The sequence below is a fragment of the Diabrotica undecimpunctata genome, chromosome 3 (assembly GCF_040954645.1).
Source record: "Diabrotica undecimpunctata isolate CICGRU chromosome 3, icDiaUnde3, whole genome shotgun sequence".
In the NCBI taxonomy this organism is placed as follows: Eukaryota; Metazoa; Arthropoda; class Insecta; order Coleoptera; family Chrysomelidae; genus Diabrotica; species Diabrotica undecimpunctata.
This window is the reverse complement of record NC_092805.1, coordinates 33,655,345-33,679,150: the sequence shown is the minus strand read 5'-3', so window position 1 is coordinate 33,679,150 and position 23,806 is coordinate 33,655,345. Positions and strand designations below refer to the sequence as shown.

The 23,806-nt window shown below is 33.5% G+C and overlaps 1 protein-coding gene across 1 annotated transcript in view; it reads left to right on the top strand.

Moving 5' to 3' along the window:
* Lac (septate junction protein lachesin) overlaps positions 1-23,806 on the top strand; it is a 72,130-nt gene that overhangs the window by 17,232 nt on the left and 31,092 nt on the right. Inside the window, exons 2-3 of the mRNA XM_072525665.1 lie at positions 13,695-13,912; positions 23,105-23,285. Of these exons, the coding sequence (XP_072381766.1) occupies positions 13,695-13,912; positions 23,105-23,285 (399 nt within the window). The remainder of the gene's footprint in view (positions 1-13,694; positions 13,913-23,104; positions 23,286-23,806) is intronic.

The following is a 23,806-nucleotide window of genomic DNA, read 5'->3' as shown; positions in this document are numbered from 1 at the left end:
ATTTTGGATAATTTCCATTAAAGACCATAAATACTCTCCATAGAATTTTAGAACGCTTTTAACTACCACTTTACTGGAGACACTAAATAGACTCCTCTTCGTATTTTGACATTTCTAGTGTAGCGGTTGTAAATTCTTATGTTTGTTTCAAATTTACTTAGCTGAGAAATCCTTTTTATATCACGACTATCTCCGGCTATATCTCTATCAAAGGACTTAATTCAAGTCCATGCTGGGCCATCAAACTCAAAAGAATCTTCTCTTATGATTATACTGTCTGTAGAAAAGAGATAGGTATTGTGAAAATATTATTGAGTAGCTGTGGAATTTTTAAAAATTTCTCAAAGAATTCATATTTGTTTTTTGGATTGGACAATAAAATGCAATAACATTCTAAAATAACCAGAAAAATTAATCCAAAACTTCAATTAGTGAAACCAAAATAGGTTAATTTTGACTAAATTACAATAATTATTATTGGAAACAAGGATTCATGTAATAATATTGTAATAATTATTATTCAATTGCTTTTAAAATGAACAATTCCGTAATGGCTTTGTGTTAATGTTTCCAGCAGTTTATATTTAATAACAAAAGACTATCATTTTGTAAAACATTAATAAATTATTATATTTATTATCACCAGTAACTGCATAATAGGTGATTTAGTATGTTGGCTTCATAATTACTGTAAAAATTTAAATTTGAGCTTTTTATATTCATTAAATGTTCATGAGTATAAAGCAAAAGAAGACTGGATGACAGAGATGTATGAAGAACTGGAGTTTTTACACACTGGATAAGATATAATGACAATGATTCATAAAAAAATATGGAACCAAACAATATACTAACATTAAAACACTGAAAACTTGTTTTCAAAACTTCCACAAAATTTATTATAATACCTGAAAACAAAGTTTTCAGTGTTTTATTGTTATACCTATAAAATGAATTTCCATCAAGTAACGGTGGAATCCATGACTTAATATACTAACAAATGCAGAAAACATAACATTCATTATATTTACAAGGTGACGAGATAAATAAAGAATGAAAGCAGTACATGTAGGACTTATTTAGAGTTAGGACCACACAAAATATAAACCAACATACAAAATAACTTTTCTATACTGAAATCAGAAATAAAATTGGAAAGGTGAAAAATAGAAAAGCAGCAGGACCCGATAATACTTATACAGAGTTTATAAAACTTATGTAAAAAGAAAAATTTAGAAATGTTATCTAGCTTTTGTTCCCCTAGTAAAAACCAGAAACGTTAAAAATTGCAGCGATTTCTGACTCATTAACGTCATGACCTAAAACTATTTCTACAAATTATTCTTCACCGAATATATAGAAAATTAGAGGAAGGCAGGAGCAATCTGAGTTCAGAAACAATCTAGGAACTCTAGAAACATTGTTTAGTTTCATCAAATTAATGCAAACGTGTCGTGATCAGCAAAATTGCATCTACTTATGCTTTATTGACTATGAGAAAGGAAATGATAATGTTAAACACAACAAATTTATTAAATGGAAACTCATTGTTCTTACTATTTTGCCTTAAACAAACTTTCACAACTTTTAGCATCCACCATTTCATTCTTTCACCTTCAAAGTTTTGGTTTCCTTTCGCGTCTTACTTCAACATCCAGCAGAAGCAACTTCGCTGGCTCGCATTCTCAATGACTATTACTTTGCAGTCCTTGTATGCATGTATATCTTTTCTTGTCATTTTCGGAATGATTTTATCCACATATGTGTATGATAAGTAACTTTGCCTCTTTCCAAAGAATGTGTAACAGTTAATAATTCTGACAGATTACCTTCAGCATCATTTCTAGTTCCAAAGCATAGTTCTCGATGTATTGCTTCATATCCTTTCTTGGATAGACCCACATATGCTTTAAAATCATCTATCATGACTTTTTCCGCTGATTGAATATATCTCTGAGTATATCGTCTCCTAATTGATCATAGAAAGCTTTTCTTTCACTGTCACCCAGACCGACGTGAGGTGCACCAACACAACCACAACATTCAGCACTTCTTTATCAAGTACAATTTTCAATTACAATATTTTATCACTCGTTCATACAACTTCTGCTACGTTCTTTTTCATTTCTCTATCAGAAATTATTATATACACTACTTGTGTTACTTTTTCCTACGTTAATACAATTTGCACCTTTAACTAACGCATGTCCCCAAAATTTTTGGAAAAAATAAATATGTATTTTCAAATTGTAAATTAAGTTTATTTTATTAACTAAATACAGGAAATTAGTCTACATATTTAAGGTTTATTATGTATTTTTATAGAAAAGAAAGAGTTCTGTGATCTTCGATGGCACGTAAATTTGGTCTTGCACGTGCAATAAGCCTTTATACTGATTCCAAGTCGATCTCACGAAATTTTTGCAAAATTCTTCGCCTTAGCTGATCTTCATTTTGGGCTTCCCAGTTATTATTATACACCATTCGACTTAAAACAGCCCAAAACTCTTCTATAGGCCTCGCTTGAGGCACATTTGGAGGGTTGTCGAGCTTGGGAACAAAATTTATATTTTGAGGAGTTAACCAATCTGTCGTTCTCCTGGAGTACTTATTGGCATGACGCTAGGTCAGGCCAAAATATAATTTCATCATTGGGGTGATGAGTATTTGTAAATTGAACAAGCGTTGACACCTGTCAACGTAATTGTCAGCATTGAGAGCTTTACCGCGAACACGCCCAACAAACGGACGTGAAACACCAGCTTCTGAGATGTCATACCATACTAAAATTTTATCGGCAAATTTCACTTTTCCCTTAAACCTAACTTCGTCCACTGCATCTTGTACATTGCGTATATAAAATCCGTCGTTGCCCTTCATTTCAGAATTGGATAAAGTAAAATACTTTTCATTATCAATAATGAGAATTTTACCAGGAAAATGAATACGTTTCAATGCACGGCAACATCTGGGAATTTTTCTAACTGGGCTAGTGTGTAGGCTTGTTCTACTTAGTCATTCGTGAAACATTATATCTTCGGCCAACATTTCGCAAAGACTTTCCCAATTGGTTCTCCATACTCTGGTTCTCAATTAATCTATGTTCCCGAGGAGGAGTTAAAACTCTTGGTCTTTCACTTTTGGGCAAACTAAGGCATGGTATACCATTTTCGCACTTGTATTTAATTTTCTGGTAAATCGTTGACACAGAAATATCTTGAGCACTAAAAATTCTTACAATATCGCGTTTTGGTGCATGTCCAACTAAACGATAAATACTTTGACGAATATTAAGTTTGTACGACATCTTCTTCTTCTTAAAGTGCCTATCCGTTCCGGATGTTGGCGATCATCACGGCTATCTTTACTTTATTTATTGCAGCGCGGAACAGTTCAGTGGTAGTCGTGTTATACCACTTTCGTAAATTTTGAAGCCAGGAAATGCGTCTTCTTCCCGGTCCTCTCTTACCATTTACTTTCCCTTGGAGAATCAGCTGGAGAAGGCCGTAACGTTCTTGATTTCTCATTACATGTCCTAGATATTCCAACTTTTTAGTTTTGACGGTCATGAGAATTTCACATTCTTTCCCCATTCTATGCAGGACCTCCACATTAGTAACTCTGTCAACCCAGGATATACGTAAGATGCGCCTATAACACCACATTTCGAAAGCTTCGAGCCGATTCATAGATGCAACAGTCAGTGTCCATGCTTCCATTCCGTAGAGCAGAACTGTGAATATGTAGCAGTTCAATAGACGGCATTTTGTTTTTAATGATATGTCTCGACTGTTGAAAATGGTTCTCATTCTAACGAATGCTGCTTTTGCTTTTATTATTCGCTGTTTAATTTCTGTTGAGTGGTCCCATTGGCTATTTAAATTGGTGTCTAGATATGTATATTGCTCGACTCTTTCGATATTCTGTTGGTTGATTGTAAGTTGAGCGTTTAGTATTGGTTTTTTACTAATTGTCATAAATTTGGTTTTCTTTATGTTAAGAGCTAGTCCGTATCTGTTGCTGACTTCTGTTATGCGATTTGTTAATATCTGTAAGTCATTCAGATTATCGGCAAAAACTATAGTGTCATCTGCATATCTAATGTTATTCAACCATTCACCGTTTATTAGTATTTCTTTCGCACAATCGTCTAAAGCTTCCTTAAATACCCATTCAGAATAAATGTTGAACAACAATGGAGACAAAATACAGCCCTGTCGTACTCCACGTTCTATTGCAATTTTATCAGTTAACTGGTCTTCTATTTTGATTTTGGCCGTTTGATTGTAGTAAATGTTTCTGATAATTCTAAGATCTTTGTTGTCAATTCCAATTTCTTGCATTAGAGTCATTAATTTGTCATGTTTTACTCTGTCAAATGCCTTCTGGTAATCTATAAAGCATACGTATATGTCACAATTCACATCCCTGCATCTCTGAAATAGCACCTGTACAGCAAAAAGGGCCTCCCGTGTTCCCAGAGCATCACGAAATCCGAATTGTGTTAGTTAGTTGTTCCTCACATTTTGTATATATTCTTTTGTGAATGACCTTTAGAAATGTTTTAAGTAAATGGCTCATAAGGGTTATAATTCTATAGTCTTCGCACTTTCTCGCATTGGGTTTTTTTGGAAGATTTATAAAAGTTGACACTAACCACTCTTGGGGAACCACGCCCGTATCATATATACTGTTAAATATATTTGTCAACCATTTTATGCCATCATAGTCCATAAGTTTTAAGAATTCTGAGTGAAAATTATCAGGGCCTACTGCTTTACCATCTTTGGTGCTTTTGATGGCATATTTTACTTCTTCGACTGTAAATGGTGGTCCAGATTCGCAATTGGTGTTTGTTGTAATACCAGTGTTACTTCGTATATCTTCAAAAGTTTTTTCTACGTATTTAATCCAAATATCTCTTTTATGCTCTATTTCCAGTACTATGTTTCCCTGATTATCTGTCAGGAATCCAGTGTTCTTGTGTTTATATAAGCCTGCCGCTTCTTTAATCTTTTTATGGAGGTTAAATGAATCATGTTTTTGTTGTAATGACTCTATCTCTGTACACTTCGAGCTAAACCAATTTTCTTTTGCTATTTTAATAGCCCTTTTTATTTCGTTATTTATGTTGTTGTAGTAATTCTTATTATCTTTAGCGTTTCTTCTGTCTTCCATCATACATAGAATCTCCTCCGTCATCCATTCCTTTTTATTTGTTCTTTCAGGTTTTAAGTATTTCTCTGTTATTTCTTGACTTACTTTGTGCAAATTTTCTAGTTCTTTATCTGTGTTATCTGTTTCTGTACGGGCCCATGGTTTTTCTGTACGAGCCCACGTTTTTTCTTTTAGGCGTTTTTGTACCTTTTCCTTTACTGTTTTATTTTTCAGTTGGTTAATATCGTACTTCATAATTTTTGGTCTTTGAACTTTCTTTAAACTAAGTTTCATTGTGGCGATAAGTGGATTGTGGTCCGAATTTATGTCGGATCCCGGGTACGCTTTAACAGATGTTATAGAGTTTCTAAATCGTTTGTTAATAAGAATATAGTCTATTTGATTTCGTACTGTGTGATCTGGAGTATCCTGGGGAGATTTCCACGTATATAGTCGTCTTGGAGGAAGATCATAAAATGTGTTTGTCACTACGAGCTGTTCTTCAGTTGCAAATTCAATCAAACGGTCTCCGCGTTCATTACGTTCCCCTAGACCAAAGGATCCCACTAAATTTCCACTTTGTCCTTTGCCAACTTTGGCATTAAAGTCTCCCATTATTAGTATTATTTCGTTTTTCCGAATCCTTTTGACAATATTAGTAAGGTCATTGTAAAATTCTTCTATGATTTCTTCTGGGGCGTCCGCTGTAGGAGCGTATACTTGAATAATGTTTGTTTTTATGGGAGTTGTGTTTAGCTGAACTAAGAGCATCCTTTCTGATACAGGTACAAAGTGACTGACACAGTTGGCGATTTTATTATTCATAATTAGGCCCACTCCATTTATATGTTCGTTCTTAAGATTTCCTGAGTAGAATATTTTGTGATCTTTGATAACTCGGTATCCCGTATTTGTCCAGCGCATTTCGCTTATTCCCATAATATTAATCGAGAGTCTTTCCATTTCTTGAATGGCATTATAGATTTTTCTCGCCTCGTACATTGTTCTAACGTTCCATGTACCTATCTTTATGGCTGTTCGCAATACTCTTAGAGATCCATCATCTAGAATGTAGTTTGGTTCGTGAGGATTTCTCTTGATAACGACCTGGAAGGCCTCACGGTTTGAGCTAGATTTACCTTCCCTGCCGGATCTTGAATTCCGATTTTCATGATCAGTACTCGGAATCTTAAAGTTTTTGATCACCATGACAATTGTACTAGACGCAACCGACATCTTAACGAACCGTATTTGTCAAAACTGACATTGTTTATATCGTCTAAGTTGTTTACTAACTTTGGTTTCCAATGGTAACTTGATCCAATGCTTCCTACCAATCAGTGGCGGCCGGTCACACATTTATAGATATAGATTTTTTTTAATAATTAATTTAATCCAAGATCCGAGTCATCCATCCGACTGTGTGAATTCTTATAGATCTTATAGATCTGTTTCGGCAAGCCGATCCCGAGCTTGACGATATACATGTAAAAATCAACGGAATATTAGTCGATAAGTAACCAAACATACATTTCTCTCCGTGCGCATTTAAATGGTAGGTACGGCAAATGTAAATCTGCCGATGCTTCATTTGGATTGGCCGCAAAGTTTCAAGTGCCTTGCGAGCGCGGGATGAAATGTTATTTCCGGATAAGTACTTAAGTAGTGAAGTGATAGTTCACTGAGTGGCTTTCCTGGTATTGTATAGATCGATTCGTTTTGTATTGATTTGTTTTGATTTTTCAAAGTCATACTGTGATAAGTTATCGCTGCCGTAAATAGTTACAAGGGTTTTATGATATGTTTGAAGTTTTTCTTGTTTAAAATTAAATTGTAAACAAATTCAGGTATTAACGTAAGAAATGCAAGCCCGTCTTATAAATATTGGTGAGGGGGGTAAGGGAAGTAATAGATTATTTTCTGATTCGAAGGCATTTAGCGGCGTATCTAAAACAATCCAGAATGAATTAATAGAATCAATTACCATTTTGAATAATGTTATTGAATCTGAGATTCCGGAAACCATTTGCTTCTCGCTAGAATTAGATGAAAATACTGATATATCATGTCATTCACAATTATCAATTGTTGTTCGATACGTGTTACGTGGTAATATTTATGAGAGTTTTTAGGTTTTACAGACGTGAGTAAAAGCCATAAGGTAGAATATATTTTTGGTACTTTAAGGACAGATTAACATTTTTTGATAACAAAAATAAATTGCTAGGACAAACTTATGACGGCTTTACTGTAATGTTCGGTAAATTGAATTCGCATAGAATGAATTTAGTTTTGCAGGATACGTGTAAAAAAATTAAAGAATGTCTTTTTTTTGACAGTTTAAGCGAATTTGCTTCATTTTTCTCTAGCTCGCCTAAATGGACGAATGTTTTAGAACAATTTGTTACGAAAAAAATGCCAACAGTTTATCAGACGCGATGGAATTTTAAATCTCGGATAGTTTTCATTGTAGCAGATTTTCGTGAATAGCTTGTGGAAGTTTTTGATTTGATTATTGAAGGCGACCATTTTAAAAGTTATAATATCTCGATACGTAAAGCAATCGGTTTGAAAACTTTATTGAATGATTACTCTTTTAATATTCTTTTACATATTTTTAAGAAAGAATTTACCCAAACCGATTTGATATTCAACATTGTTCAAAATCAGTCAACTGACATTATTTATTTCAAAACTAGTATAAAAAAACTAGTGCAAAATCTCAGAGATTTTCGTAATGATAGTGATGTTCAATATATACCCAGTGACGTTTTGGATTCGCTTGATATTGCTGAACTCCCCCAAAAAGACAAAGGCATGACACAGACGTAGATCTCGAAAAACGAGTGTATTTTAAAATTTTGTATATTAATATTATGCAAATATATACTTGTTTTTAGAATTTTGAAGATTTGCGAATTTTTGACCTCTTTGACGATTCAAAATATAGAAGTTACGCCAAAGAATTTCCAAAATATCTATTAGACAAGTTAATTAAAAATTAAAAGATTTATATGCTGATCCAAATATTTTTGGAAGGTGGGATAAGTTACAAGCCACAAGTTGTAATTTTATATATTGTAATTCATTACAACAAACTTACCGTTACCAAAATTAATAATTTATTGTCCTTTATTCTCTTATTACCACCAACTTCTGCCGCAAATTAACGGGATTTCTCTTGTCTTAAAAGAATCAGAACGTATTGTCAAAACATTATGAAACAAGAGAGAATGTCAAGCTTGTCTCAAATGGCAACAGCAAAAAAATTTTAAAATCTCTTCAAAACTCTAATAAATTTTACGATGACGTTATAACCCATTTTGCTACTTGGCTTTGCTTGTCTACCAAACAACGTAGACTAGAGTAAATTCATAAACATGTTAAGGTTCTAAATTGATCGTAAAAAAAAAACAAAAACAAAAAATCTCCTATGATAATTGAAGCCCTTTTATTAGACAGTATACCTATCTGAGGAGACAAAAAAACCTTGCCGACCCTGTCTCTAAAGCCACGAGCCGCCACTGCTACCAATAATACTTTTAAATCAAAAATTTTCTGAATACTTTATGAACATACGTTAGTTGGTTCGCCCTTTGTCCTTTCCACTTAGTCTCTTAAATGCAAGCCATTTGTGCTTATCTTCTTTTAAGCGCCAATTTACCAATTCATACTCTCACCTGTAAGCCTTCCAAGATATGTAATGATGTTTGCTCTCCCTAAAATACTCCTCATCCCGAAATTCAAACGGATGCTGTATTATCTTCCGGAACATTTTAGCTCATGGGATGCCATTATTTCAGTAGAATATTTGTTATGTTGGAGAAAGTGGAGCTTTTTATTATTATGGCCTGAAATTTACCATCTCGGTGTTAGCGTCAAAATTTATTCCACCCGAAACAGGGCTCATATTGTCTTCAAAATACCATTACCGGTCTCTCTCCATATACGAGATCGTTCATCTAAATGGAAAAGACAAAATCTTAATTAATAATAAACAGACAATTCCACAAATTCTCTATAATACAATTATAAGTGTTCTCTTGTCAGTTTCGTTTTTTCTTTTTATGCTGCATCGTCAATCTCAAATATTTAGAAAATATTTTACTTTTCAGATTAAATTCGTGTTTGTGCCGATATTGAATTGGGACCAATAGGTTTGAAAACCCAGTATCTAACCACTGCGCTATGGCCGCGAGAAATAGTTAAGTTAATACTGTTCCTTATATTTTGCTTCTATTTCCACTACAAGATACCAAGAAAAAAGACAAGAATTAAGGATAAGGATAAGGTCAAATTATTCTGGATCACTTTCTGTGATCCAGCAAAAGCTGGACTGACAACCTTCCAAAGAGGTATCAATCAGCCAATGAACAAGCAGAATTGCTTATAAAGAGGAAGAAAAAGAAGACTTTGTTTTGACAAATTTCATATTTAAAATATTTTTTGAAAAACATTTCCGGATTGGAAATCGAAACGTCAAAACAACTGTAAAAGTAATTTTCATTACAATCAATTGGTGTTTAATCGCATAAAAATAAAATATTTAACTTAAAAATGCTACAAGAAACCAGATTTAGGACCCATTTATCCTAATATTCCACTTCAGTTGACGAGCAGTATAGTTTCATATTCATTTTTTAATTAACTCTCGATTTATTCTACAGTAATGTCTTTCAACATAATTTCCTTTACTATTGACTCATTTATTATTTCGTTGGTCATTCAATTGAATTTACTTAATAATGTACATTTTCCCTAAATCATCTATTAAAAAAAAATAATTAATACAAACAAAAATTGGAGCTACTCATCTGTAAAACTATGTTTCCTGTTTACTCTATTAAAAAAATAAAGAATTCCTAATGGAAATGCTACAGGCTAATGCTCTAAACAACAACACGGTCACTAATTTTTATTTTCCGGTCAAATATGTGTCATCGTTATCCAAATGTAGGGCAATCTATTAGCATAGTGCTGATAGCGTGCAGACAGTGAAATACCAAAGGGCAATAAACTCTAAGGCAAAAGATTACCTAAATAGTGGACCCAATTTTAGCTAAAAGCCGGTGAAGCCCGTCCTTCAAATCGATAAAATAGCGGATTTTTCTTTACATTTTGGGATCAAATTTAGCAATAAAAAGAAAAAGATCCTAGGCTTCCTAGGTAGCAAATTTAGACATTTGCTACCTAGGAAGTTTGTTCATCCTTGTTTATATACAATATATGCGATCGTGCTTAGAGTATTCCTTTTATTAGAATTTACGCACAATATTTAATAAGTGTCGTATAAATTCCAGAAATCACAAATGTTCAATTCTTAAAAAGAATGCGTTATTGTTCTCTGATATAATCAAAGGAATGAATTTGTGTTAACCCTGTTTTTTGGAGATTTAAAGTCCATATGACGTTTTTTATGGGAGATTCTTAAATTCTTCGCTATTTTTAACAATCTTAAATTTAATAACTTCCGCGTTGTTCCGTGTAGCTGGTCTCATTTTTCTTCTTCGCATATCCTTTTACCCATTAAGTATAGACGTCGGACTTATTTAGTTTACCTCCTAACCAATTCTATCCATGCTTTACGAACTGTGTCCAAATGTTTTATTCAGACATTTAAAATCGCCGTTCGCTTCAAGCGTTGTTTCTGAGAGAACGGTTCATTCTACACAAAAAATGCTGATATTTTTGTTCAAAATTATCTGAGCTACATTTCTTGTTTGAAATATTTTTTTCTACGGCGTACAGATTCTTGGTGAATCGATTTTCTCCATTTCGTGGGGGGTTTTAGGGGAAAGACCGGGAGTAGGAGTAGCAAACTTTTTTGCATCTTTTTGTGAGGTCCCAAAATTGACATTCTCAGCAAAATTCAGCTTGTTCGTATGATTTTTGGAGGTTTATTGACGTTTTCGTCTCTGACGACTGGAGTACAGCTAAAGAGTGTGAAATCAAGTGAAACGTTAAAATAGTAGGTTAAATTGAGAACCCCAAAAGTGCTCAATTAAGCGAAAAGGAACACTGCTGGTTGTTAATTTATGAATTTTTATTAAACAACTTTATAATCATTACTTTTATCATTTAAACAGTAAGTAGTAGGTACTTTATGTCGATGTACTCCAATGATCCAACAGAAAACAACAATATAAAAATATGCAGAGCTATAAAAAAAGATAAATACCTGTCGTTATTTTCTTTCAAATAAGTACAGTTTTCAAGAAACATAACCAGATTAATATACACAACAAACTAAACAACGAAAACAATTTCACTAACCTGTTGAATCTGCAAAATTACTTTATCCACTTAAAATAACGTGCTTAAAAGTATTTAATTTTTATAATCACTAGACCTATTTAGACAAAAAATCACTTTACAGATATGTTAAACTGTTTTTGTACAGAAAACAAAACCACCGAAACCGGTATTACTCATAAAATCCTGAAAGTTCAATTAACCTGTTGATTCGTGTAAACTGTTTCTTCTACTGATTGGCACATATCACATGAATAATACTTTTTCACCTATTTTTGGAACAAAAGCAACAATAGTTTAAGTAAAATTTTCGCGAAAAACTGCCGAAAATCGCTTTCGAAGCAAATCTGTTTTTGATTTTATCCACTTTATTTTGACAGAGCGGCTTGCAGTAGAAAACAAGGTTTATACTAGATAAAGGTAGTTCAGGTTAAGATGTCGACGTATGACGTCATTATATCAGGGTTTTAATGTTTTCTTACCACCCTTATAATTTCTCTACTTACTATTCGAGTTATTACAGATTTGTACTGAATAATTAAGGAACAGTGACGGCTCATTAGTCAACAATTTAGAGTTTTATGTACTATGTTTTATGTTTACCGATTTTTTTATATATACAAGGGTGGCCTATCCCATATAAGCGTCGGTGTCTGCACGGAAAACGATGTAGTATTAAATGTTTAATACAGGGGCATTAACACTATAATTTAAAAATACTGTGAATTATACAGGATGCTTCCAAAAATTAGTGCTAGGTATATCAAAGTTATATTTTTTCTTATGGATAATATTTTTCAATTATCCTTAAAAAATAAGCTATACTTTTATAAGTATTCCCTATACCTAAATACAGTGTTTTGATTCATTTCGATTTTTCTAAGAATGTAAGGTTTTAAGAAAAAATTAAATATTCACGAATCTAAGACTCGGGGACAAATTTGTTCTTGAGCCTTAATGAAAATGTATTTGTCTTATTTAAACAAATATTTATTATGACTCCCGAGCCCCCAGACTACTACACTGATCACTAACTACCTCCACTCAAACCACGTCACCATCGACGGTATAAACGAACCGTCCTCTGTTCCTAATAGCAGTAATGCATTGATTAGTGTAGTAGTGTCTGGGGGTTCGGGCGACTGTGACCTCGGAAGCCCTGAAGAAGACATCAAAGAGGATGTCGAAAGCTCGGCGCAATGATAATCGACGCGGTTCAACCTGGAAGACTGTTGAGTTTAATATTAAATTAATTCTTGTAACAGTATAAATCTTAGCTCTAGTTTTAATATATATATATATATATATATATATATATATATATATATATATATATATATATATATATATATATATACATATATTATTATTATTTTGTTAATTTTATGATACATTATGGTAACAAAACCCTGGTCTTTGGTTTATACAGAATTGGTTGTAATTTTCAGACTATTAAGTGCAATTTAAATCATACATTGAGTTCAAGAACATGTATTAATTGGAAAATTACCATATTTACTGCACTTGACCTTTTATGATTTTGCTAAATTTAGGAAAATAGCTCCCATGCATTGCTTTATTACTTCGATTTCCACCACTATTGTTGATTTCCAATGCTCTCTCACTCAATTAATTAATAATACCTATAGATTATTTTCATTACCTGCCACTATATCTGCAGTTCCATAAGTAGGTACACATATACGGGCTCAAAGATATGTTTGAAAATTTGCCTTCATTTTTATCAGGTTTTTAAGTATGTAGTTTCACAATTTCTGGTTCAGTAATAATCTACTGTTCTGTTTCCGCTCTTCATGTTTTGAAGATTTGTGGCTAATGTGATCCAGCCTTCGGGTTTTATATCTGCGATTTTTATCAAGTGTTTACTTAATTTCTTTATACATTCGATGCTGTATTTTCGGAAGTTTTTTTTCTTCCTTTTTGTTTAGATAAGTTCTTTTTCCATTCTTTCTATTTTCCTTCTTTTCATTCTTCAGTCAAATTTTTGTTTTTGACGCGAAGCTTCTATACTGGCGATGGTTTACTTTTTTCTCTACAGTAAAATTCAATGTAAATAAAGCTTAAAAGGATACACCAACAAAAACTTCTGCTGAATAGAAATTTGATTGAAAATATTATGAAATTGTAAACAGAATAGTAAAAAACAGCAATTTTGTTAATTAATATAAATCTTCGCGCTAGTCTACAGTACCGCCTACTGAACACTTGTTTATTTTAAACAATAGTTTATTACATAGTTAATCATATATTATTTTTTATTCCAGATTATGCTCAAAGATCTCCAACGATATCGTATATAACGCAGACACAGATTAAGGATATAGGAGGGACAGTGGAGCTCCTGTGTTCAGTACAATACACTCAAGACTATTCTGTGATATGGATGAAAGTAGATAAAAGTCAAACGTCTTACAGCTTACCAATTTCTACTGGAAGTTCTTTAATTTTACATGATTCCCGTTTTTCGCTTCGATATGATACTGTAAGTAATTTTTTTTACATTTAAATCACACATCCTTTTTATTATATTTGGTATAACTCACGGCTCTATCCTAAGACTCGCATATAGTCTTCCTTTCGTGTAGGCTTCAGTATGTTTCGTTTAAGCTAAATCTTTTAACATCGACTTAACAATCAAGACTTGACATTGGCAAATAATCAAAAGATTATTACACCTTTTTAAGTGGATAGTTTCTGTGTTCACTAATGATGGTCTAATAAGACCGAAAACGTTCTGATGAAATTGTAATCCGCCTGAAAAATTTAATTTTTTATTAAACTTTAAATATATGCCATTTTACACTGTAAGTTTTTGTTCTTCTTTTTTCTCTTTTTACTGTAAGTTTAAACTTAAAATTAAAAAGTAAATTTAAATTATGGTATATAGCCAACCACTGGGATTCTTTTATTTAATTATATTTTTATTATTTAATTTCTTATCCAATATTTTTTAGTGAGCTGCCCACATCTACGTTAACAATAATTCATTTATATTGCTTTGTTTTGACCCCTGTATTTTATCGGACAAGCATACTCTCATGTTTTAATGCTTTTATAAAGCATACCAACCTTAACCAGCTGTTAATAACTGAATTAATAATCGAGGAATTAACATATTACTGGTATTTGTCATGCTTACCTAAAGCCCGAGAATTTTTGTTAGTTTTCCGCTTATTATGTTTCAACCATACGTACAAACACAACCCAGTTACGGATTAATCAAACACAAAAATTTATCCGTCACGACATTCTTAAATGATTCACAAAGGTCTCGCCTTACTGTTTTGTCTTCGATTTCTTAAGTTGATGGACTATAGACTATTACACTTATCGTGCCGGAGCACGTACTTACTATTTCGTAAACCGTTTTACAAACAATTATTGTTGATGCATAAGTGTGCCATGAACGCTTAGAACAAGTTGATGCCCTTTCACACATAAACTTTTTGTATTTTGTGTTTTTATGCATTTAAGCGATGAGGTTAGTGCATTGCAAATACATTCTTTTTTGGTTAGGGGTACTTATCTATCGAGGAATACAGGCAGATGACCGACAGGTCTAGGTATTAGGATTTACGAAGTCCAGAAATTTATACGACTTAAATAAATACAATACAATTGGTATATACCTAAATACATTTTGTCTGAAGCTACTCTTTTGGTCTAATGACCTTAGCTGGTTATGGCTTTATCTTAATCAACTATCTTGACCAGTTGCATACTTCTTGTGGTTTCTATCTGTTCCTCTTTTATAGTTGGGTGATCTGTATATAGCTATTTAGGCCACTGTGATCTCATCCATTCTACTTACTCATTATTCCATTCTTTTCTTTCTGTTAAGTATTCACTAGATTATAATTTGTACGCTACATTTTCTTGTGATGATCACTCATCTTTGGGTCTCTCTCTTAGCATATTTCCTATAATTCTTCTTTGTATTCTTATATCCTGTTATTTAATCGTTATCGGAATAATAACAGAGATATTATCCATCTTGCGCGCACTTCTACAACAACAGGATTATGATCGGAATTGATGTCAGTTCCTGGATGTGCTCTTGCACTAATGATAACGTTGTGAAATCTTTTGTTGACCAATACTTATATAATCTATTTGGTTACGAATTACTCTGTTTCCGTTGTTGTGTTGAAGTCTAAGTGTATAATCTGCGACGATGTAATTTAAACCATGTATTTGTCGCTACCATGTTGTGTTGTTGGCAGAATTTGGTCCAATAATGGCATATGCCTAAGAAACAAGAGCCGACACAGTCACAACACAAAAGATACTGAAAACGGCAGAGGTGAGAAAACCGAGAAGAATAACAGGAAATACACGGAGAGATCAAAAGAGAAGTGAAGACATTAAAAGAAAATGTAACGTACAGTGTGTAAACGAATGGACAGTAAATAGAAGAAAAGAATGGAATAACCACATAAGCAGAATTTAGAAGACCCGTTTCGTCAAAATAGCAAGAGATAAATCACCAATCGGCAGAAGTATCGGATGGTAATAGAAAGCTAATAGAAAGCTTTGTTCATGGCTTTAACTTTACCTGAACCTGACCATCTAACTTCGCTCAAACCTAGTATCTGAATTCCTAAACGTTTCGAACAGACTCTAACGTTCCATGTATTCTTAAAATTTATTTTTAAAATATTTAGACTATTTAGACTAGCCCTTCCATACCATATACAAACTCGTCTGCATACCTGATGTTACTTAAGTCTTTATCCGTTCACTAGAGTTCCTTTGTCCACATGTTACAGTACTACAGGCCCTAGAGGCCGTTGGCTTCGATACCCTTGACTAGTTTTTTCCACTTTTTACGGTCCTTCACTTGTATTTCCAGCCTCCTGTTCCCATTTCTTCTACGTTCGGACGGCATCAAAGCCCTTCTTTCGTGATCCCGCTCTTTTTTTCTGCGCTTATTCTTCTGCTTGCAGGACTCATTTGTTTAAGGGTGTTTCTACAAATCATTCATAACCGTATTTACAGAAAGCTAGAACTTGATATTAGCGAGACTCAGTTGGGATTCCGAAAAAGGCTAGGCACTAAAGAAGCTCTGTTTGATCTAAATATTCTCACACAGCGATGCTTGAACCTCAATCAAGAGATACACACCTGTTTCATAGATTTCCAAAAAGATGCGCTATGATTTATTAAAATATATTCTTGAGAAAAGGGCATAGATTATAAAGATCTGAGAATAATGCTGAATTTATATTGGAATCAGCGAGCAAATATAAGAATAGAAGATGAAGTTTTAAACGTAATAAGAGTAACACAGGGAGTGAGACACGGATGTACATTCTCGCCACTACTGTTTCATGTTTATACTGAACACATTTGCCAGGAAGTTTTATCAAGCACAAATGAAGGAATAATCGTCAAGGGGTTAGTGATAAATAATATTAGATATGCAGACGGTAGAGATAGCGCAAACACTCCTGGCCAAGGCGCAGTAGACGAAATTTGGTTTAGTTCCCACTTCCATGTGAAACGCACTGTACTAGGCACTGTATAATTCCACTTAAAATATTGACAATTACAATTTTGACTCCACCTTCGCGCAGCTCCATGGTCAGGAGTGTTTGCACTATCTATACTGTGCTGTTGGCAAGAACATTGGAAGAGATTCAACTTTTACTAGGGAATATAAATAGGGTATTCAATACCTACGGTATATAGGTTAATACCAAGAAAAACAAGTATATGATCTCTAGGAAAAATCCATTTCATCCTACAAATACTTGGGAGCTATTATAAACGAGGCAAGTGATCAAAATATCGAAGTCAAACGACTTATTGAACTTGATATGTCCATGTTCATAAAAATGAAGAAACTGTTTAATAATTGTGATATCAGCTTCCCTTAAGATCATGTGTATTTACTACCTTGTACGGCGTGGAACCACTCTCAATCAGAACAATACCCAAAGCATTTAGAGTTCGTAGATATGGTACTATCGACGAATAGTAAGAATAAATTGGGTTGACCGAGTCACAATTGACTCGGTCAAGGGATGGACAGAATTGCCCGAAATAATACTTACCATAAAAAAATGAAAATTGGAATATTTGGACCATCTACATCTAGACATCTTCTTCTAAATGTGCCTATCTCTAGAGATGTTTGCGACCACATTGACCCATCTTATTCTATTCATAGCAGCTCGAAATAGATCAGTTGACGTTAGACCAGTCCATTTCCTAAGATTGGCCAGCCACAATATACGTCTACGTCCAGGGCCTCTCTTACCCTCAATCTGTATCGTGTATTGTAATTTAGGCATTTATGTCGGTGTTCTTACTAATGATCATTATTTTTGTCTTCTTGCAATTTAGTTTTAGGCCGTATTTGTTACATGCTTCTACAACGCAATCCATCATCCTTGGGAGCCCCTGCGCACTATCTGCCAGCAACACTGTATCGTCTGCATATCTAATGTTGTTTATAAGTTGGCCATTTACAGCAATCGCATCTTCCGATTCGTCCAAGGCCTCTCTAAAGATGTTTTCAGAGTATGTATATGTTAAATAATGCCGGTGACAATATGCAACCCTGTCTAACTCCTTTTTTGACTATGAAGATCTCAGACAGTTTATAAGACAAGTGTTTGTTCTCAGACAGTGTTTTTCTAAATTGGTGTATATGCGCGAGTGAATGATAGTAAGGAGTACTTTAAGTACATGGCTCATCAAACTAATTAATCTATGTTCTTCACATTTTCTAGAGTTGGATTTTTTAGGAAGTGGAATGATTATTGATAGTAGCCAGTCTTTTGGTAAGTAACCAGTCTCGTAGATGTTGTTGAATAGCTTCGTAAGAGCTGTGATTTGGTGTACCTCTAATAGCTTTAAAATTTCACCATGTACCTCATCAGGTCCTGGTGATTTCCCATCTTTAATCCGCTTAATGGTCATAGTTACTTCTTCGTTTGTTATTTCTGGGCCGTGGGATTATTTATTTCAGTCGGACTTCGTGCTGCATCTTCGAATAATTCTTGCATATATTCTTTCCATCTTCGTAATTTATCTTCAATAGTAGTCAAAATTTGGCCTTGAATATGCCTGTATTGCGTTGTTTTCTGGTATTCTGTACCTCTTTAATTTTTTTGTGCATATGTAAATCGTCATGTTTGCGTTGTAGTGTTTCAACTTCCATACATTTCTCCATCAGCCATGCTTCTTTTGCTCCTTTGATCTCCTTTAATATAGTCTTATTCAATTTTTTGTATTCGTTGTCATTTCTACCTTTTAATTTTCTTCGCTCTTCCATCATCTGCAATATTTTATCTGTCATCCATTCTTGCTTCTTTTCTCTTTTTGATTTTAGATATTCATGCGAAATTGTGGTAATAGATGTCTTCATTTCGTTCCATTGTTCTTCTATACCTCTAGTAGTGTCTTCAACTATTTCCTCAAAATTCTTATTAATTTCTGTTTTTAGTAGTGTCTTCAACTATTTCCTCAAAATTCTTATTAATTTCTGTTTTTACTTTTTTCTGGGTGTCCTTTTCTTTTAGTAGTCTTATATCTATCTTGGGGCTTATTTTCTTATGAATTATTTTGAGTCGTATGTTGATATTTGCAACCAATAGACTATGATCTGAGAAGACATCTGCTCCTGGATATGTTTTTGTTGAGGTGATCGAATTTCTAAACCTTTTGTTTATGTTGATAAAATCAATTTAGTTTCTTATGATTTTCCCTGGGGTATCACCGGGTGCTTTCCATGTATAAAGTCTTCTTGGATGTAATTTAGACATAGACATTAACCACAATGCTTAACTAATTAAAAGTATTCGAATTCTGGTACTATCGACGGTTCCTAAAAATATCATGGGTTTTGCATACTTCCAATGAAGATATTCTTGAAACGATGAATTCAGAACGCTTGCTCACAAAGAAAAGAACAATACAATACTTTGTCCATACATTTAGAGGACCCAAATAGCATCTACTTCACCTTATAATACAAGGAAAAGAGGAGTGAAAGAGATGGATTAGTCGAAGGAAACTTTAATGGCGGCGTAATATTAGACAATGGTGTGGTACCACAGTAGAAGATTTATTTCGCGCAGCAGCCGATAGAGACCGGTTTCAGGAAATTGTAAACATGATGATCGCCAACGTCTGAATACGGCACCGGTACCTAAAGAAGGAGATACAGGGAAAGATTGAAGGGCAAAGGAATCCCGATCGAAATAGAATGTCATGGATGAGAAATTTAAAAGAGTGGTTTGGTAGCACTACCAACGAACGGTTTAGAATAGCTTTAAACTAAGTGTTAATAACCTTGATGATATCTAATCTCCGATTCGAGAATAACAAAAGAAGGATAGACAGATTTACCGATGAAGAGATTCTATTAAGAATAAAGGAAAATATCGAAATAACCATAAAACGACGCAAACTGGAATATACGCCATATAATGGGCTATGAACAAAAATATAATCTGCTTCAATTCGTACTACAAATCAAGGTGTACGAAAGAAATGATCCAGGAAAAAGAATGATATCCTGGCACCACAAACTAAGAAAATTGTTCAACTTAAAGTTTCTCTTATTAAAAAAAATTAATTCTCTACAATCAAAAGTCAACTGTAAAGTATGTTGTTCACCTGCTACTTAATGAACGCAGACATTACTCATATCATTCGTCGAATGAGTCATTTAATAAATCGAGGCATGCTTTATATAACGAACGTTTCCTATTATCATGCATTCTTATAGATGTTGTTTTTTTTTCATACGTAGTATGTATTAGATATGGGGTATTACTTAGCAAATGTTAGCTTGGTTATAAATATATATGTATAACAAGATGGATTTTACAGTAGAGGTAGAAAACTGCAAATTTAGTATGTATTTGATTAATTTTAATTATACCGCAGTGTTTTATAAAACAAAATACGTAAACATTTTAATAGTGACTTTAATACGAAAGGATTTGGCCCAAATACCTCATCATTAAAATTACACGATTATACCCCATTTGAAAATTATTAATAGCACAGTTTTATGACACATTTGTGAATTTACAACTTAATGGCATAAGCCATAGACGAAGAATTTCAAAACTGTTAGAAATTTTCTTGCCTCAGATGTCGCAGTAAATCATTCACAAGTTCTTAGAAAGAATTAAAATTTCCAATTAATATAAAATTTATCATTGTCAATTATTTCAGTTAAAAGTTGCATTTCTTTCTGTTTAGACCTTTAAACATAACGTTATAACAAGTAGTACCGTTTGGAGTATGGTTTCTAAGTGTTCAACTATGATCAAAGTTGGAAAAGCAACAATTCATAGACTTTTGAAACACCAAATGCAATGAATTATTACAAAAGAACCGAAAAATCAGCAATACAAAAACGCCAGCAAATAGACGATAACCATACGACACTGTATAGAAATATGATGTCATAACAAGATTAAAACAAAAAGTTTTAATTTAGTACAAGAATCACCGGCTTCAATTTTCCAAAAGCTATTTCCAATAATATAGACCAGGGGTCACAAAATCGCGGACTGCAGTCCGCATCTGGACCGGGAGATTTTCTAAAATTTCAGGAAGTACCTACCTAAAAATAATCTTTTAGCAAAATACAATAGGAAAGCTGTCTGAACACTGAAATTATTTTAATTTGCATATTTATGACGTACCTACTAACCAGTCTATAATAAAACTAAAATGTTGTTTCCAAACTTTCAGGTAATAGAACCATAATAAAATGTGTACCATTTTGTATAAATTTCTAACTTTTAAAATATTTTCAGTAATAATTTACAATACTGCTGTGTTCAAAATGTACTGATAATAATATCAAAACAATATACAATTTATATTTCATCTACTGTACCAGGAAAGTATTCAACTGTACAGTGGCCAAGAAAACAATAAGATATTAGTTTGCTTTTTCATACTTATACAGTTTTTTATTCGCCCTACAATGTACAGAACTGCAAATGTAAAGTAAACAAACGCTACTTAAGGTAAGCTGTCACTAACATTTAAATGCTTAAATAGATTTAGATATGTTCCATAAAATTGTTGAACACTACAGTTGCAGAAAGAAAACAACCAGAAACAGTAGCATTAAATGATTAAAATAAGTTCTAAGATACAAATATTTCAAATTCCGCAGTAAAAATTTATTAAACAAAGACGGGAGAAAAAACAATATAATCATCTTTTTCCTTGAGTGTATTTTATATCCCTCCCTAAACCAGATGGCCTAGTTGCCTGGTTTCAACTACGTAACCAGGATGATCTCCTGAGGGGGGTTACAACTACTGGAAGGTTTCTGGGTAACCTCCTCGGTTACGCCACTGCCTGGTTTAGTGCTGAGTGTTTGGACCGCGGCAGTGTAGTAGGTTTTCGAAACGGACCCTCAGGGAATATAATTGGTGACCCCTGATATAGACTACCCTACCCTGGTCCATAAAAGCCCCAAATGCAATGCAAATCTTTTACTGTATCCTAAATCTAAGACTCCATCACCTGTAATTCTATAACGCGTTTAAGAGATTAAAAACAAGTATATAAATATATATATATATATATATATATATATATATATATATATATATATATATATATATATATATATATATATATATATATACGCGTCTCTTCTCTTTCCTTGTCTAAGAGTACACCTAGACCATCCCTATGCCAAATTAAAACGGGCCTTAACTCACAGTCCCACAAATGTGGTGATATAGAAGAATTTTAAAAGATTCTTTGGTGAAGAAGATTCGAAACTCCACTATAGTAGAACGTCTCAGCAGTACTACTGAGATTATAAAAAGCATCACATTAAGAAAAGAAAGCTAGAGTACTTCGGACATGTAGTGAGAGGTTCCAAATATAGGTTGCTACAAAATATTATGCAAGGGAAGATAGCAAACGCATTCCAGGACGAAGTAACACTTCATGGTTGAAGAACTTACGTGGTTGATACAGTATTGATACAAGCGTACTAATTAGGGTGGCAGTGAATAAAATTAAAACAGCTATGATGGCAACCAACGTGCTGAAAGGACATGGTACTCGAAGAAGAAGCATGGACCACCTCCAAGGTAGATAAAAACCTTCTGATCATATTTGAACAAAGGCTCCTGAAAGGTGTATGCGGTGGCATCGGTGAAAACGGTAATTGGTTGAGAAGGCACAACTATGAGATATGCCAAAAAAAAACAGAAATCTGGTGATAAAAACGCGGTATCTATCATAAATAGAAATACTAAAATGGGCATGACATCTACAAGATCACAGTAGAACAACACTTCTAGACGAATCCTTATGTCACAGCCTGGGGGAAGTAGACGGAGAAGTAGAGAAAACTTAGATGGAAGTATGGTGAAGATGAAGTTGCTAGAAAAATAGAGGCAACAAACTAGTAACGGTTGACAATGAAGAGGGACTGGAAAATATATATAGGGCTAGAGCAACATTGATGATGATGAATTTCGTGTTCAAGATACCCTTCATTTTTTCCTCAGAATCATATGAAATGCGCCTAGTTTTTTAGCAATTTTGTAGTTTTTAAATGTTAGTTCAAAAGATAATTACAAAATTACTGACTTTTGTATGCTTAAACATTATACATATTAATTTACTTTGCATAGTCTTTAATTTTACACCAGTATTTTCTTGTTTTTAGAGTAGTTCTACTTACTTGTTACAAATCAAGGACATACAAGAAACAGACGCTGGGTTCTATCAGTGCCAGATTCTTATATCGCCCAGCAACAGGGTAACAGCGGAGGTAGAACTGCAAGTCAGGAGACCTCCCTTTATTTCCGATAACTCGACCAGATCTGTCGTTGTTTCCGAAGGAGAAGGTAAGGAAATACCATTTATCAAATTCTTTATATTATTGTGACTACTACTTGACACATCCAAAGTCAGAAATGGAACAACAATGAGTTTTTACTAAAGTGATTATCAACGTGTGAAATTAACTAACTTTGTACGCCAAATAGTGTACCATCGATATACAATAGAACTCAAGTTAAAAGTTACTTGAGCCTAATTCTGTACAAAATAAAAATACATATTACTTCTTCTATATTGTGGTTACTTATCTTTAACGGGCTATTTGGGATGCGAGCTTCTCACTTATCATTTCTAGAATTATCCCTCCTGGGATAACGGCTTTACATTAAGAGGGCATTCAAGTATTACTTAACGTAATTTTTGAAGAGTTGTGACCCTCCCTCCCCGTGTAATGGATCGTAACAAAGAAAGAGGTAGCTATGTAAATCCAATTGGAGTTACTGCTTCTCTGTACATGGGTTTATCATCCACCCAGATTCTTCCATTACTCGCATCTATTGAAGAGACGAAGAGGGTTCCGAAATTG